The sequence below is a fragment of the Malurus melanocephalus genome, unplaced genomic scaffold, assembly GCF_030028575.1.
Source record: "Malurus melanocephalus ecotype Western Australia unplaced genomic scaffold, MMel_1.1 scaffold_171, whole genome shotgun sequence".
Taxonomy (NCBI): domain Eukaryota; kingdom Metazoa; phylum Chordata; class Aves; order Passeriformes; family Maluridae; genus Malurus; species Malurus melanocephalus.
The window spans coordinates 263,947-283,327 of NW_026623403.1; the positions used below are offsets into that span (position 1 = coordinate 263,947).

At 38.1% G+C, this 19,381-nt stretch overlaps 1 protein-coding gene across 1 annotated transcript in view; it reads right to left on the reverse strand.

Annotated features, from left to right (window-relative positions):
* The window catches only part of ZFPM2 (zinc finger protein, FOG family member 2), a 302,885-nt gene that overhangs the window by 94,475 nt on the left and 189,029 nt on the right, over positions 1–19,381 (reverse strand). Inside the window, exon 5 of the mRNA XM_057372442.1 lies at positions 13,939–14,050. Within this exon, the coding sequence (XP_057228425.1) occupies positions 13,939–14,050 (112 nt within the window). The remainder of the gene's footprint in view (positions 1–13,938; positions 14,051–19,381) is intronic.

Below are 19,381 nucleotides of genomic sequence, written 5' to 3' on the forward strand. Positions count from 1 at the left end.
TGTAGCTCTGTTACATGTCAACACCTCTGACTCCAAGAATATATAAGTTATCAAAAGTCTCACTGACTCAGTAGTTGCATTTCAACAGTCCATCARTATCCTTCCAAATAATTCCTTATTCTCTTGACTTTATAGTGATAGATGTAAAGAGACATGCTAAGCATCCAAATCCTTCCTAAATAATAAGGYTTGAAATGTTTGCATCTTACCTCCTGCCTTAAAAGCACGCATACTGATACTGCACATGTGTTACATAGTATTTAAAAAACACTTACACTCAAGAAAAATATTCTTGCATTTCAGTCACAGAGATTTCTTTCTTCTTGTGTCCTCTGCTTAGAGTATTATTCTACAAAAGCATTTCATGTAGCRAATATTAACCCATTTTCATCAGACTTGCCATATGAAAAGAAATACCAGGAACAGGAATGGTATACAATTTTTTTTATTGCGTTTAGTTGCGCATGTGCATCCACCAGCCAATTCTGGGCTGCAAATTAATCCACTGAAACATGATCAGAGGCAACCTTTTACCAGGACCTGACAAGTTACAATGAAAGTGATGTAGTTTGATAAATCAGGTGTTTGATTTGTGGCATACAGCTAAAATCTGTTGGGGCCATCTCCAAGAGACAAAATAGATTCAGATTTATTGCAAAAAACTGCAAAATCCCATTTTTCCCCAGTAGCCAACATTATTAGCAATAGTGACTGGAATCTGCAAACTTCAAATGCAAATTGACTCAACTTTAGGAAGAAAGAAAGGGAAGAAACTAAGTGAAAACAAAGAATGTTTCAAGATATTAATGATAGACTGTCAAGCCAAAGTGCTCAAACAAAACCTTTGCTAATCAACTTCTATTGATTCCTCTGTAACATCAATGTCCCAGAGATGACACACGGGACATGATCCAGCCATACAGACTAACAGCCAAAAATAGCAGTCCTGAGCTTCATTTTTATTCAATATCTTCATCTTGAAGACCAGCTATCAGATCTCCTGGGTATCAGTTTAACAGCTGCAAAGAATCCCATTTAGGAAAATGCTTTTCTTAAGGAAAGTGCTTCCCAATGGGTACTTTTGGAGATGTCTCTGATTCAGAAACTGATTTCTCTCTGTACAATTTGTCCTTTGAGGATCCAACTAATTCTAAAGTTTAGACTTTGCAATAACTGGGAACACACAAGCGCTAGAATCATGCTTCACTTTCCTGGATGTGTTCACATGTTCTTAAAGAGAAGAAGGTCATGTATCAGCTCATCACTTTTTTGGAGTCTTCTAGCTGAATATATTATAGAGCTTTTTTAGGTGTAATTGATCCAAAATTATTTTTTCCTGCTTAACATAATTTTTTATAAAGAAGAGAAATGGCGTTTTGGAAAAAAATACCCCAATTTTTACGATGCTGTGGATAATATTTTAAAGATATAAAAAAATGCAAGCTGCTCAATGTCCAAAGTTAATCCACTTATGTCCTTCTTAGATTATAAAATCAAGATCAAACCAATAAAATAGAATGCAGAATATAATTCCTTTTACACACATTTCTGTAAGAAAAAGGAAGAGCAGATAAATAATGAATTTTAGGAAGTATATAAAAAATACAGAAAAGTGCCTCACCTACATAAAGCTAAAGATCATATTGCTGCAAGCTAGAAAATTGTCTTGTTATGGTACAGTGGATAAAACTGAGAAATAGCTGGCATGTAAAAATCCAGCACTCGCTCAACTCACTGCAGAGCTTCTGACATTAAGGGATTTACATAGAAACTACATGGAMAAAGAAAGAACTGTATTAGTCAGTCTCAGCATATTTTTTGAGAGAGTACAAAGGACCAGAAGTGGCTTCCATGAAAGCAACAAAAAGAGTTCATTCCTTCAACCACTATTAAAATTTCAACTTTTCCCCCTAACTTAGCTAGTTAAACCCAAATAAAATACATAATACTTTGCATGACAAACAGTAAATTGCTCCTGGACCACTGGTCCACGAAAGACTCAGGATGGGGTTCTTAACCTACAGCCAATGCTTGTTTAGCCCTAATTAATTTCTACTTTAGGAGGGAATGAAAGATAAAAGTCTCAAAGTCATACTTCAGACTACACTTTCCACCAAAGTAAGCCACTGAAAAAAATATCATTGTTTGTGATTTTATACTTCATTTGCTCCAATGATAAATATAATTTAATTGAACCTTAATCATAGAACTGGCTTAGCCTTAGCAATCTGTCAGTCTTATTTTAAATTTTCATTTAATTGTAACTTGAAAATGCATTTAAAGCTCACATAATTTTAAATCCATTAAAATGCACGTGCAGTCACCATAAAAGCGAGCCTGTTCACATTTAAAAGAACAGGTTATTAATAGAAGATGCATAATGATCACTTGATGCCACCCCTCTCATTTCCTAGTGTAAAACATTTCCTTTTCATCTCATACTTTAAGTTCAATTGCCCATCTTATCCTGTCAGCAAACACTTTGTCTGGCCAAAAATAAAGGCTTTCTCCCCTACATCTCAGATGTTTCCATTCCTATTTCTGAAACTCTTGTTTCCACTGAAGACCAACCACAATACGTCATCTTAATTCTCAATTGAAATTAGAGCATATGGATGGTTGCACAATCACATTCAGAGGGTTGGGGTTAACATCTCAGAGACCTGATGGACATCTGTGTCAGCAGGTGTCCCTTAGGGATCAGTATTTGGGCCAGTGCTATTTAATATTATCATTAATGACACAGAAGAAGGGATCAGTTGCCCCCTTAGGAGATTTGCAAATGACACCAAGCTGACACACCTGTGGGTGACACACCTGAAGGATGGGATCCATCCAGAGGGACCTGGACAAGACTGAGAAGTGGGTCCAAGGGAGTCTCATGAGGTTTAATGAGGTCAAATGCAAGGTGCTGCACCTGGGTCAGAGCAACCCCTGGTTTCACCACAGGCTGGGGAGTGAACAGATTGAGAACAGCCCTGCAGAGAAGGACTTGGGGGTGTTGGTGGGTGAGAGGCTGGACAGGACCCAGCCATGGGCACTCACAGCCCAGAGAGCCAAACGTGTCCTGAGCTGCATCAAAAGCACCGTGGGCAGCAGGGGATGGAGGGGATTGTGCCCCTCTGCTCTGCTCTGCTCTGCTGAGACCCCACCCAGAGTGCTGCATCAGCTCTGGGGTCCCAGCAAAGAAAAGACATGGATCTGTTGGAACAAATCCAGAGGAGGCCACCAAGATTAGAGGGATAGAGTACCTCTCTGATGAGGAAAATCTGAGAGAATTGAATTTGTTCAAMYKGGAGAAAAGAAGGCTTTGGGGTACCCTAATTGTGGCCTTCCAATACATGAAGGGAGCCTAAAGGGAAGATGGAGAGGAACTTTTGGCAAAGCACATAGTGACAGACAAGGGGGAAGAAGTTGTGGGTGCCCCATCCCTGGAAATGTTTAAAGCCAGGCTGGATGGAGCTCTGAGCAACTTGACCTAGTRAAATGTGTCCCTGTCCACAGCAGGATGGTTAGAACTAGATAATGTTCAAGATCCTTTCAACTYAAATCATTCCATGATTCTATGATTCAATAGTAAATTCCTGTTAATTCAATGATTCTCAGTTTTCTCAAAAATGTCTTTCATTTGTTCAGATCTTGAATAATTACCGCATTGGCCTTATATGYTTCTATTTTTATACATTCACAATTGTAAAAGGAAAATTTCAACTTGTGTGTATTTCTACATCACCACTGTTTCCAAAAAGATTTTTTCAGTCACCAAAATAAAGTTACATAACCCTGTATGCATTACCTGACCGTGCATCATGATTTTTTAAATAAAAGGTTACAACAGTTACTTAATCCATCTGATGAATCTAAATAAACATCTCTTCTAGTGTTTCTAATACAATTTTAAATATTCAATATTCAATGTAGCTTTTCAATATTCAACTATTCAATATTTTTCTACATTGGTTTATACCCCCTAAATTTGTTTTCTTCTACAGTCACCATTTTACTGCAAAACTAACATTCCTCTGTAACTTATAAAGCTAATAGTAGTAATTTTCACAASCCTTAACAATGTTAGCTAGGACTTATTCTATCTTCTGAAGTCTTTTCCAAATATCTTTTTCAAATAACATTTCCCCCTAATGACTACTAATCTGTGAYAGTATAATTATTTAGAATAGATGAAGCCACCCATGCATAAGTGCATATTGCAGCTATAGGAAGAGATTTCAGAACTTTTTACAGCTTGAGTTAAAAACAGGTGAMGGTGTTTAACTGAGGCCTGAGGTTTTGGTTTCTCTTCATATATATGTGTATGCACGTATGCAAATATATATGCCTACATACTATGATATTATCATAGGAAATTGTCTTACAGGCAATTTCTACTCCAGAAACAAGCCTTGGTTCTGCATGCCACCAACCAATTCAGTCAYGTGCATCACTGCTCATGAACATCTATACTAAATCTGCAGCAACATCACAACTTTCTTCAAATGTCACTATTTGAGCACACTCTAGCATGGACTTTTCTTTGTCAGCATYACATTGGCCCATATGCCCTGACAGAATGAAACTGAAACAAGAAAGAAAAAAACAAATCTGAAACAACAATTTTTTCCATGTTTACTTTCTAACACTGAAAGAAATTACGTTTAAAAAMACTGCAAAGCTCTCCCTCTGCAACAACAAGAGCTCATTCCTTAGATATTGAAAACACATTGAAGCAGGTTGCAACTTCTCCACACTTTCTTCAGTTTTCTCAGAGAAGACTAAAACAATGGGAAGACTGAGGGGTGCCCCAGCCCTGGTGAGATGAAGGGCAGTTGTAGACACAAGGAGCATCCTGCCTCAAGTGCAAGGAGAGCTGTAATGAGGGACTCCTGTATTTTCCACCATGCTGGAGTTCTTTCCATAACCTTCAGCCTCCTTTCTCCCCACTTCACTACACACGCTTCATGACCTGCCTCAAAGAACAGGGTGCAATTCCCATTGCATTAGGAAAAACAGACACGGTCTGCAGTGCTGGCCTCAGCCCCATGGTGCCCTCCTGTGAAGTGCTGCTCCTCGTGGCCACTGCCTACAACAGTGAGCAGTGCTGGAATACCACGGGAGAAGGAGAGAAATGCTGACATTGATCTTTGGATCAGAGAGTACACAGATTGATCCCCAGGATCAATAGAAAGGTCAGGATTCAGTCACATATGATCTCTAGCTACAGCTCTTAAACAATCCCTGAAAGACAATGGAGGGAGATGTATGTATGGATGCGTCTGAGGGTTATATCTTGATCCCATTTTCTGTTTAAGGAAACCTACACTCCAGAAGAGATTTTTTTTTTTCGTTGTTTTTGGCTCTGAATCCATTTTCCTGAGCATAAAACAGTTCTCAGCATCCCCAGTATTGCAACACAAGCTATCCATTTCCTTTAACATATACAATGGTTTTACATTTTTCTAATGTCAGGAAGCCTCCTTAAGCTCCTAAATTACCAATGAGCACAAATTGCTTTTAAAAGTAGCACAGAGTCTAAGTATGACCAATAAATAAATTAGTCAGGATCCAAAATATAGCTAGGGAGTTTGAGAAGAGAGAACTGCTGGCTCTTCCATTGCCTGTGCAGGCAAACACAGCAATCACCTGCTGGAGTCTTCAAAGTAATAAGAATAGAAGCTTAAGGACTTAATAATAAATCACTGCCTTGCAGGTCAATTAAATAGCCAAGAAACTCTTGAATTCCACCCATTGTACCAAAACAACGGCTTTGCTTGTAAGCTGCTAAAGACAAAACACATCCAACATGATTTTAACATCGCATTCCAGGTAGTCCAGCTCCATGACCCACCTGGACATCACGGCTGCACATCACACAGGTTCATCTGGGAGCTTGGCACTTTGACTGCTATAGAGGGGTCTTCTCTAAATAATTACCACCAGGATTAAAGCATTTGGAGGGAAGGGACACAGACTCCTCACACCTCACTGTCCATTATACATACAACCACCCTGAATGGGGGAAATATATTTCACCATTTTCAGCTTTTGCTTTTACATGGCACACCATTAGTTTGTCTTGTATCACAAATACACAGTAGAAGTATTTAATAGGAATCACTATGAAACAGGCTGCAGATGAATCCAGCCCTGTTTCCTCCCATGCACACATTTTATGCTCAGCACCTATGAAAAGAATGACCCAAGTTTGATATTAGGCTTCTAGGTCAYGGTTTCACCTTGACAACAGCTCTTTCAATTCAAGCAGTAACATTTGCCAGGATCCCTAAGGTGTTTTCATTTTTGTCAGGAAGTGTAGGGGAAAAAAAAAGTATGAAAAAATGATAAATCTTAATTCACAAGCTACAGGACTATCTCTGTGTCTCCAGCACAAAACTTCAAATCCAATCCAGGACCTGGATGTGTATTAGGAGGCTGCAGATTTAAACCTTGTCCACCATGATCAAACTGGATTTATGGAGCATCATAACTCTCCAGACACCATCCAGCAGCTTATTAATTTAATAGACTCCTGTCCATTCCATGATGTTCCTGCCCTGACAGTCTCTCAAGATAAGGTGAAAGCCTTTTGACAGGACAGAGTGCATATATATTTTCTTCTGTTTTCTTGTGGATGGGGTTGTCGACAACTTGAAATGTGTGCTCAGCAAATTTGGGGGCTTTTTTCTTCCCTCTTGCTTTGCAGGGGAGATGACAGAGGTAATGGTACCGTGAGCCCCAGGGGTCACAAGGTTATTGCAGTAGCTACTGAGCATAACAGATAAAAAATAATTAATTTAAATAAAACACATTTACATATATACCACATCTTGAAAATAATGACAACATTTTTCTTAAAAAAAACCCTAAATGACTGATTCTACTGCAATTGATTTAGAAAAATGAGGGACATACATTGAAAAAAATAATATCTGCATTCTTTTTGCATTTATTGTTGCCAGTGGTCTCAATGTATGATGCAATATTCCTTTTCATACAGTCACAGTGTGAATTGCAGACTGGGCTTCCTTTCCATCCTGAACATGTTCTCATAGGCAAGTTTTAGACTCAGTTTACAGCTTTTTATAGCATCAGTCCAAGATGCATAATTCTRTGCAAATTGTGTCAGTATAATGCCTATTTCTTTGTCACCTCAAATGAAAAATTATTCCCATTTCAAGCTATGAAATACACAGTAAGTGATAAGAACATAGGAAAAAAGACCCAAATCAATATACATATGAGAACAATCCATACAATTTCGCTGCTACATAAATGAAATGCACTAATAATGAACAAAACCATTTTCATATTAAAAGTGGAAATTTAGTTGTACCCCTGTATTTCTTGTCATGTTCCCTTTATTATCTATAAGCTTAGAATTTAAAGGGCATGTTATAACATACTGTATGCTATTACATGCATATCCATAAAGATGTCTAAAATAACCTTTATATTGTTGAAAATTAGGACAATATACAAGGCCCTGACCTTGCAGAAAATYCCCCTGGATCTATTTGCAGAGGTAAAAAATAAAAATAAGAAAAAGTACAGCCTYGCTCCGTGAGTTCTTTGAAGCTGAATAGTGCCTGAATTAAGTCAACAATGCTGTGTCTACCATCGACAGGCCATAAGAAGCATTAGACAGGCAAAATATTTTCTCCTTCTGTGTCCAGCAAGGAAATTATCAGGACTGATTTGCAATAGTTTTAYTCACTGTAATGCCATTTGGCATCCTTTCTTCTCAACATCCCTGCAAAACCAAACATGGAGCCGGACATCTGCTTGCTTACCCATAATGCCTTAAGTCTGTATCCACAACATTTTCTGTCAATGACTGTGAATGCACMTATAATATTTTATGTAAGCATTATGCACACAATTATACATCTCCTGAGAAACACTTTGCAGATTTTAAGTCTTGTGTAAAAAGAAATTCCAAACAAGTTCTTCCATGGATCTTTGATATTAGGGTGTCACATGCATTCTGTTAAAAACTCAGGGGTTTTTATGTGAGTGGATACAATGAAAGAACAAAAATCTTTAGCACCACCAAATGCTTCAGCACATTGTGTAGCTGATGGAGGCATCCAATAGGATGGCAGATAATGCAGTTTTCTGACTGTCCATGTGGAACAGACTTAGTAAATTCACTCAATTTGCTTTTAATAGTATGTGGAAAAAAGCCCCTTGCAATCTAAATATATGCCCCAGGTTAACCTTTGACCTGCTAAACAACTTGTTCTCTGACCCAAACCAAATTATACTCATATTCTAATGCAGCAGTGTTTAAACTTCTTATGATGTTTGACCTCTGTCTCATTAGGGTCCCTGCTGCTGTATGTCTGTGGTGCAATGTACCATTACATTGCCTGAAGTTGCAGGGGAAAAGGAAAAGTATTTCCTAGCTGAAAACTCTTTCAGTGGTGGAAACGTCATATTAAGGATGTCACAGAACAATCAAGAAAATAATTCTCTGTCATCAAAGAAAACATCAAGTACTCTTCTGTTGCAACAATTGACTTTTTCTCTATGTTAGAACTAACATTGCATTCTAAAAATTAAGATGTTTACTTTAAATTAGAAAAATGAATTAAAAATTGCCTTCAATTTTTACTAGTAGTTTCATGTAACCCTTTTACAATGTTTGTATTTTCAGTATTTGGCACATACATCAGCTAAATAAGCCACCCCAGTACCAGTGAAATAAGTAACCAGCTATGTATTTACTGACTTATTTTACATGAATTATAGGGCCAAGCAGCCAGGGGAAGCCCCAGAAGGGTCGAGCGCAGCCCTCTGCCTGCAGCCCYGACTTGTGCCCTGCCCTCTCCTCTGTGCTGCCTTTTCTCAAGCTTCTATTAATAAATTAGCTACATGACACAGTTTCAGTGTGGGCAGCTGTCATTATAACTAATATCATTCTGTAAATCCACCCTAGCAGGCTTCTTCTCCATTGTGACTGGAGAATAGACTTTTTTGGGAAGCTTTCAAAAGCCGCGTCTGCTTGAGCAAGCACCCATCCCTCAGCTGTGCGTAGCAGCACTGCCCAAAATTCCCTCCCCTCCGCTCCCCGTTTTTTTGTTCACCAAAAGAAAATGACAATTCTCGGATCTCACCCTTAGGCAACATCCTCCCTAGCAMGGATTTTGTTATAGTCGCTCAGTGGGCACCGACTGTGATTTCACTTAGAGAGGGATGGAGGCTTTTTATGGCACTCGATAYGGTGTGTCCGCGCCACCAGCACAATTAACGGCAGCATCCTGTGGAATCACTTACGGAGATGTCACGCGGTGCCTGTGGAACCGCGCTGGGGCAGGGATGGGCTTTTTCTCCTCCTGCATCCTCTCAGAAATAACGAAGGGCATAAACTACTCAGTGAGGCCAGGCAGAGGAGGAAATAACATCAGTAAATCACTAATGGAAATGCAAAACCAAACACGGCCTCGCACAAATGGAGATGGTGGCTGGCTTAGGAGGTGTGCGAGGCACCGCCTGCAATCACCTCCTTTTTGGCAGTCATACCCGACCCCATCCCATCCCATGCACCAGCACCCACCCTCTCCCTCCAAGGGGCAGCCTGCAAAGTGCTCATTCCCTAAATTAGGATTTGCAGCAGAYGTGCCCCAGAGCTGCCACCTGGCCGGCAGCGCGCTCAGTGGGACGCAACGCAACCCGACCAGCCCAGACACACGTTACACATGTTGGTTTTCCTGCACAGAGTTATCCTGTGGTGCTCTGCAATCAATTACTGTTATACCACCATCATTAATAATTTTCTTAATGAAAATGATTCTGTTGATCTCCGTTGTATTTTAATTATCAGAGTTAAGCATAATTACACTGCAGCTCTGAGCTGGCATGTAGACTCCTTTAGGGCGCAATTTTGTTTTAACACACTGATAATGTAATTTTACATTGTGTCAGTTGTTTAGTTATTATCCAGTCGTACAATTCCGCTGTATTCCTGATAACAGATAATAACCTTAGCACCTCCTATATCCTGAAGTCATTTAAAAAGCAATATTGGAATTTCACAACTAGCTAACTTAATCGCCTTATGATTTTATAATTCCCACAGCTAAATATTTGTACAGACACCCTGTTTTAACAATGCCACTAAACATACGGTATACATACATTTCACACAAATGGCTTAAATAATATCTAGGAAAATGTGTGTTACATGAACATAGCTTTTAGTCTGTGCAACTGTGGTTTTCACACTGTTCTATTCTGGTCAGTCATAATTTATTTTTTAAAACCCTTGCACTTCCAGTGGCAGATTTGCAGTAAATAAATACCCAGCTCTCTCCCTGTTTGCGGGGAGATTCTTACCCATGGTCTTAGAGGTTTTCTAGGTCTGGTGCACAACTCTGTTAGGCAAAAATGTTTCTCAAGTACACTATGTGGCAATGACCATATAGTTCATGCATTAATACTTCCTACCACTACAATTTGCTTGAATTATGCTGAAGGTTTTTTTTGAAAACATATATATCTAAACAAGCTTCATTCATATAATCCATCGCTCAAATCTCAGTTTCTAAGACATATCTCAAATTACTGAATAGACTATTTTTGAAAAATGAGAGAAGTTTACAATAAATATTAAAACAAAAAGAGCATTCCTTTTGAATGACATTACAGTAGTAAAAGTTTCTTTTTCTTTCAAGAAAATAAAGTAGAATATTGGCATGTGCCATGACTAGCCAGCTTACATCAGAATCTGTAAAATGGGATAAATAACTATGCCTAATCAACTCTTTCTTTTCTAACTTGTCCTAGTATTAGGGAAATACAGTTTTAAAAAATACAGGCAGTGATCCTAGAATAAATTGAATAATTAGAACAGCACTTATTTCAAATACTGAATATTTATTTCATAGCTATTCACTTTGAATGTACTCTGATGTGGGATTTTAAATAACTGATACCTTCATCTAAAGATTTGTACAGAAGATGGCTTGTGATTCCACTGTAAAAACTAAGAAATATAATCCTGTATATCTACATCCTATATATGTACAAACATATAGAGGCACACATACGCTTTGTTTGCTTGCTTAGGGAAAGTATTTTATGGAGACCATTGAAGGGAAATAGGGAGTGAGCCAGCCAGCTCAAATTCTGTGTCAATAGAACCTTCWTTCTAGGCTCCTGTCCCTCTGATTATTCTGTGTGCAATATGTGGGTGACTACAGTGCTCACAGCCTCTTGTGGATTGGAAATCAGACTGACATTCCTACGTTCTCCTGAAGGATCTGGGGAAAATTCTGCTCTCAAAGATATCTCTGTAATGAGCTAAAAGGAAATATGGTATGTGCTTCTGAGTCAGCAACTGATCAACCAGTACCATGTACTGTTAGCCAATTCTAAACTTATCTTCCTCTTAGAAATGTGCCAATTTACTCCGCTCATCTCATCTTGAGTTTAGTATGGMAAACAGCTCCCAGGTGACCAAATCTGCTACATGGACAATTCCACACATTTGTTGCAGCTAATTGCTTTCAGAAATAACAATGTATTGCTAAACAAACTAACAAAATTATACACATGCAACTACAACATAACATCRAATTACAGCTACACGCCAGCTGACACCGTTTCATTAGAAGTAATGGCACTACAGGAGACAGAAAGCTAACACAAATCAAAGCAATGTAATCTGGAATGATGAGATACAAATTGAAGGAAGAAACATTATTCTATTTATTTATTTTACCATCTTCTATTTGACATTGTTTTGTGATCCAAGCCAATTAATCTTTCTAGTACAAAAATCCCGACAGAGCTCAAGGCAAGGGTAGGTGCTTAATGACCRACAGAGCAGCCACCTCAGAGTGCAAGGAAAGGAATATAAAGCAGTGAAAGTAAAGCAAATCTACAACTTACTTCCTGCATTAATTAGGTGAAGTAGCACATTTTAAACATGTATTTATCCTCAAATGTATCCTCAGTCTTACTTACAATATGCACCTGTGGCAGAGCCAATAGAATTCACCTTGAGTACAGTACAACTSTCTCACCATACCTGATTAACCAAGTACTAAAATAACTGGTATAATCAGTGAAACAAAATCCATCACCTTTGAATGAAAATCCTAATAATTTGGACTAATCAGATTGCATCAAACTGAAGCAAATTCTTAGTATTTGAAAAACAAAAATTGTATTTCAGTAGATTAAATCAGACAGCACTGAATCTGTCTAATGAATTAGTTAATGCTTGCAAAATACTTTGAAGATGAAAAGTCCAACTAGTAAATACATGGTAAGTATTATTATAATTACAGAAAGAATATAATACTTGATAAGATATCATCCTATGGGAATTTGCAAGACCTATGTTTTGGAGTGAAAGTAGTTTCCCATTACATTAAGTTTTTGCAGAGAAGTTTGCCTGTGTGYATTCAATACTATGAGCAGAAAACTGCAGCTCTGGATTTATGTAAAAAGCTTCAGTGTGTTTGCTACTCAGAGCACTTTGCTGCTTCTTCCAGTTGGCCTGCAATCAGCAAGCYATGAAGGGAGGGCAGCTCAACTCTTTTTAGATCTGAGCCCAGTTCTCTWGTACTGCAGGTGTTTCAGGTTGCAGAATGAATGTTTTGACATTCTGTAATTATAATAGAAAGAATTTATAAGACCCTGGTGTGCGACTCATTTTTAACATGCAAATTCCCTGTTTTCAGCGTTTCAACTTTCAAAGGCTTGTGGCAGTTTAAAAGCAATCCTCTTATAAGTGTATAAATTGCAATGATTATAGGAACAAGTTGTAATTGTTTCTAGTAAGTTTTTAGGAGTCTTTGATGTTATGATTAGTGTTTTGTATGTTAATATATTGATATGGGTGCTTATTTGCCTGGATGCTTGTATGCTGAAATGGTCACTAGGTTGCCTCAGCAAACAAATCTTTGATCTCAGTAGGGCTGTTTGGTTAGAAAGAAAACCTAAAAGAAATTAAACAGGAACAGTGCATGTTCTAAAGTATTCAGAGAGTGCTGAGATTGATGATTGAAATACAAGGCAGGAAAATCACAGTTTTGCAACCTGATCTGYAGGGTGAATGCCAAACACAGCTACACTTCTTAGATATTTTTATTCCATGTATTCAAGTGGAGTCTTGTTTATCTCTTTTTTTTTTTTTTAACACATTGTAACAATTCCGTAGCTACATTTACAAAGCTTTCACACTGACTGACCAAACAGTTTGGTGCATAGTCCATGGTGCTCTTTGTGTTGGTTTGAGATGCACAAAAGCCTGTGCACCTTGAACCAAAGGAGCTGTTAGATGTGGTAGGTTAGATAAAGCATCTTTGGCAGGCAGCCTTGTAAGAACTCGTACTGATATGAGCAAATATGAAAATTCACATAGGACAGAAGTGATGAGCATTGCCACTAGCCAATACACTCCAGGGAAGCATCATCACATCGTGCCACTACGTAGAGACTGGAATGTCAAAGGTGACAACCCTGAAATCCAGTTCYATTTATCTTCTGTTACCATGCTGACATAAAGTCTTTTCATAGTCCAATCAAGTTCTCATTCTTCTTATAAAACAGGAATTCAGTTAGGAGTCTACAATATAATCTAACATAAAGTATATCCAGTATGCCCAATAAAATGTCAAAAAGAATTCACCTATTCAAAGTGTATAAATTTTACTGATGTTTCCCAGAGCACTGACTCRCAGAGAGAAATGGATGTTATGTCTTATGTCAGCTGATGTCTTTCAGTGTATATAAAGTACTTAACAAAGTAGAGGCACCATGGGAGGTTTTTATATCACTAAAAAAAAGGCAAAACCAGAACATGGAAAAACAACAGGAGCAAAAACAGAAGTTAAGTGGAGACATAGTATTAATTTTCCTAGTATGCAACAGGTAAATGTTTATCTCAGTAGCTTACACAAGTAAGTAAAGAAAAAAAAATCRTTTTGTGCTTACCTTTGCTGTACACAATGCAGTTGTTTTTGTTGTCTTCTACTCCTTGCCAAGTCACATCCAGCAGCCACTTGGGGCCAGCAGTCAGTACCATAGGGACTGAAGCCTTTGTCTTCTGTAGGAAGGATGATAACAAACASATGCCATTTGTTCGCCTTGATTAAGAACTTGAATAATAATGGTAATAATCATTTTATTTGCAAACAACAAAATCTCCAAACCCATAAGCCAAAGTCTTATTCCCCTGCCTCAGGATTTTTTTTTTAAGAGGACACAAGCAGGAAGCTTTAGTTCTTTCATTGATTGAATGGTGAAACTATTATCAAGGATTTTTCCAAATGATATTGGATCAGATCTCCAAGATTATGCAGATCTCTGGTGGCTGAGAATTATAAAGGGAATGCAGATGACTTTCACAGCAAAGAGCCAAGTGTTTAGAAGTGAACTTTAGACACATTGTACTTCATTATCAAAGGGATCTCACTATTTCCTGAAACAGACAGGAAAGAATTTAAAGAATCGGTATATATTTCAAAGATCTGTCCTGGGTAACATTTGTATTATCATAGGAAATTGGTCTGAATGGATAATGGAATTTTCCCTTTTGCTATGTGTTGATGTGTGATTTTACTATGTCTGAAATAATAATAATGCTAATGGATTCACTGTACAAAGACAATAAAACAAGTTGTATTAATGCATTCAAAGACTCAAAAGTGAAGCATGGCATCATCACACCTGAAAGGCATGCASGCATTTACCACCTCCTGTCTGTATTTCAGATTTTGTATTTAGAGAATTTGGTATTTGAGGAGATGAGGCAGAGGCCTCAAATTTATTAACACTTAACTCCTTTTACTAATGAAATGGCAAAAATGCTGTGGRTAATCCTGAGTTTGTCAGTAAGTGGCACTCAGACTTCTATTACAGACGGTTCATCTTCTCTGTATCAAGAATGAAACCACAACAGAGTGCACAGAGTACAAGCAACAATGTAACTTTTAATTTTTTTTTTTCTGAGATGTAATTCTGTCTGAAACAGTCCAGCATTTTGTAAGATAATTTAATTATTTTTATATTCCACCAATAATTCTCTGGTTGTCTCCACCTATTTTTTCTTGTGATAGYCTGTATGACTGACTGAGATGAAAAAATTTAAAATACAGAAAATCATATTTACATAGACATTTCAGATTCTTTGGCCACATTTATTATCGATAACTGTTCTATAAATGTTGTGAAGAATAAAAATATTTACCACAGAACATACTACATTCACATAATATACCTGAAAATACTTATTGAAAATATGATATTGCTTAAAATATTTTAGTTATATATGATTACATCAATAATCTTCAAGAATATATATTTACTATAATTACATTAATATTTTAATAATGTTGATAGAAAAATACATTAAATGACACAAGTCTTCATATTTCTGTGGRGTTTTTATCTGTTTAGACTCTAATAATGTTTGATCAAATACACTTCTTACTTAATTTTCTTTTTAGATTTTACAGTTTTCATACAAATGTCTATGCATAAGTCCCACTTCTTTATGCACCCTATGACATTATTCATCTTCCCTACATATCAGAAAAAAACAGATAGAAATTATGAATGAAATTAGGGGAAAGAAATGTAACATCTAGCAAAAATTTGTCTACCTAGTGTAAAAATACTGAAACCAYGGATGTGCAATGTCTCATCTCTTAATACGTCCTTTTCTATGGGAAGTTGCAGAAAGTATGTTTTGTTTACATGAATTATTACAAGAATGAACCCAACTGCATGCACTTGTATTATGAATTWAAATTCAAATTAATAATTGACCAATATACAAAACAGTTTTATTTTTTCAAAATTTGGTTAAGTTTCTATGTAAATTATCATGAAGCCTGATATCATCAGTTGTGAAATCAGTGCAAAATATATRTATACGGGCTGCATAAAAAATAATGACATAAACCAGACGACAAGAACTGAAAAAAAAAGCTGTAGCAGATGAGATGAAAGGTAATCAAAGTATCATCTCTATCATTGAAAAGTCTGAACTTTATTGTAATTTACACCCAAACAGTGCTAAAGCTGCCATGGAAACAATGAAGAGGGGCTATTCCTCACACAGCTGAGAATCATACCCAAATTGAATACGAGCTGTAGCGAGAACGTTAGCAGCTATGGCTGCATAGCAATAATGAAGAGGAGGATCAGGACACACTCCAATATTTGCTGCATTTCTCCAAGCGCCATTTCAGTCAAGCCTTTAACATGTTTTTGTGCTTATATGTGCTTTCAGTCTCTGGTAATCCCAAGTACAATCAAAAGACAGTGAAATATTATCCAGCTAGCTGACTTTTCCAAGTACACCACAAATGATTAAGACATTCAATCAAGTATTTTTTTTTCTAAGTTGGAGGCCAAGTTAAAAAACAGAGCAAACCAAAATTCTATCTTTTAAGYGCAGAAGGGATCATCTATTTAATTTTCACAGGATCTAATTCCTATTTCTGGTTTACTTCTTTCCAGACGTCTGACATTTCATTGTGWCTCTTCCATCTCTAAGGGTATTATCTGCATTAAGGTGGTATCAAAAAGCCTCAAATAATATCAGGATCTTCTTGTGCTGGGCAATAGTTTATCTACATAGACAGGACAAATAATATGTCCTGGGAAAGGATAATACTTAACCACATACTGCTGAGGAAGAATGAGATACAGAGATACCGTTTGACTTTCTCATGGAGATTAATTTCTCCTTTAGTAAGCGGTAGGCTCAGTCCAAGGCCACCGCCCCGGTTTCCTCCAGACAAGGAGAGGGGCCCAGGCTGGTGCCTCATCCCTTCTGAGGTGAAGCAGCAGCAGCAGCAGCAGCAGGTAGAGTGATCACCAGCAGTCAGCACGTGTGTCTGCTTTGCCATTCCCCATTTACAGGGATTTTTGGAACTTAAGGAACTCCATGGTTATCACTAAATTAGCTTCCAGGTCGGCTTGGCAGTTAAACTTGTAATCAGCTCTGCAGCTGTAAGTGGTCTCKAAGCACTAGAGATAGGCTGGAGGAGGAACAGGGAGTTTCGTCTCACAGCTCTGCCAGTCCAGAAGAACTGGTGGACACCTCAAAAGAATTTCCAATTCTCCCATAGCTCTGCTCCCAAGCTGCACAGATATGTAAATAAACTTATTTTAATATGAAAGCAAAACTTCACAAGACCCCRGCTGCTTGTAAAGCTTGGCAGCTCCACTAAGGGATACCAGCAGTGGCTTCCCTTTGATGCACCTCACAGGCATATTGTGTGAGCTGTAAGGCAGGTCAGGACCAYGACAGCAGTTCTTGGGGTCTGGAATCCTGTGAGGTTTACACGTTCATAGGTGTTCACCAYGYAGASAGGCTTGCTCTTGTTGTGCCTCATTACATAGTAARAACTGAAGCAAGCCTGCTGATTCAGGAAAGGCCATTTCCTTAAAATGGTTAAAATGAAAAGACCCCAGTCCAAGATAACAAGAAGCTATGGTTAAATCAGTCATGCCTTTATCACCTCAAGATTAGGCTACTGCAATKCGCTGTACCTGAGGCTACATTTTAAATCCATTTGAAAGCTGAAGCGGGTGCAGAATGCAGCAACCCGCTTCTAAAGCAGGATATCGTGCTTTGAGCGCATTACACCAGTGCTTTTTAATTTGCACTAAGTGTCTGTGGAATTTAAGGCACTGCTTACTCCCCTATGAAGCCTGGGACCTGTCTGTTTCAGATACCCAACTGAGACCTGCCAGGTCCTTTGTCTCACCAGTACCACCAAGGCTGAAAACCAACAACGAACATAAAAAGGGCTTTCTTGGCTTGACACTGAAGAAAGCTTTGGCCGGGCAACATGTTCTTCATGACATCTCTTTACCTCTGGGACAACGTGTTACCTGAAGTAAAGTATGCTCATGCTCTGACTCTATGAAAATCATCCTGCAATTCATAAGATGTACTTGTTGTACTGCAAAATTTAGTTGGTAATTCCAAAAACAGTGGTGGTAGGTGTTACCTACTTTAATTTACACTGGTTTGGGTTTTTTTTAAAGTGCTAGCAGGAATAACTCTAGCTTAAGAAATGTACTTTTTTACACACACAAAAAAAGAAAAGCTTTCTTGACACAGGAACAATAATATTGCAGCTGTAAGATTTAAAAAAAACATGATTTTATTTCTCTTTCTGAAAGAACTGCTACACATTACTGAAAAGCTTACAAAACATTCTCCCTACTGCCTAAGTATAATCACAGGGATCTGCTAACAAGGGTGTCTGTAAGACGGGGCCATAAATCAATAACCTCACATTTTTTAAACGAGGGCAYGTTATAGAACCCCACTATTGTTCACTGCTCTACACTAGGTAACTGTACATTCTACACTTGAGCAATGTTTCCCTGAAAATGCAATTTTGCTAATGTTTTCATGCCATAACTAGACAAATTTGACAAGGACAAGCAGGGTCAAAACTGTGATCTCTCAGGGAACAATTAGAATTAGCTAATGAGGATAAAAGAGGTCAGGCAGGCATCCACTTTTCACTAACCTTTGAAGCAACTGGACAAACAAGGGAGGTAACCCTCAATAAATGTTTATATTCAGTCAAGAGGTTAATGGAGATAAAAATAGCCATCACAGCAGGCCGAAAATAGTTTTGCACTCTTGCTAAATGGAATCAGTGCTGACAAGTAACATTAGATGGGCTCTTCCCTGCAAAGATTTCTAACATATGATGTGTGTGGCCTGGCAGAAACTTGAGGAAACCCCCACGCTGAAGGAAAATACAGCATGATCGAGTTGTTTGAAATCTATGAAATTCTGATGTCAAATGCCTGATCGGTGCTAGCTGTTTCTTACGAAGCTGTGCTGAAGCAAGAAACAGTAACAGAACTACTGAGCTCATGTTCARTAAGTCACTGTGACACGACCATCCTGTCCCAGGCATGGTGTTCCAAGAAGCGTTCAACATTAATTAAGGAGATGTACTGATACTTCAAGGCTTTGTTTCTTATTGTATTTGGGTTCCTGCAAACAGATTTTCTTTCTTCCAAAGAGCCTGAGKTCCCATGAAAGATACAGAAGATTACCAGAATGTCTTCATGCCCTTGGAGAAAGTTCCAAGGCCGCCTGAGTTAGTTTATATAATCAGTTAAAACCAAGAGTGTACTGGGAGGAAAGCAGTAAATATATCTCAGGTGCCTTCAGATATGAGCCTGGGCTAGCAAAACACCAGTTAATACACTGATGGAGGTTTCTACTTTGACATTCAATTTAAATTCAGTTGGATCATCACAGGGTTGACATGCTGGAACTGCAGYACATCCCCTCCTGAGAGGCTGAGTTCACCTTTGATGATCACCATACTCAATTCAGCAAACTTTGCAAGCTCATCAAATCAGTTCAGTCGGGAAGGTCTCCTAAGGG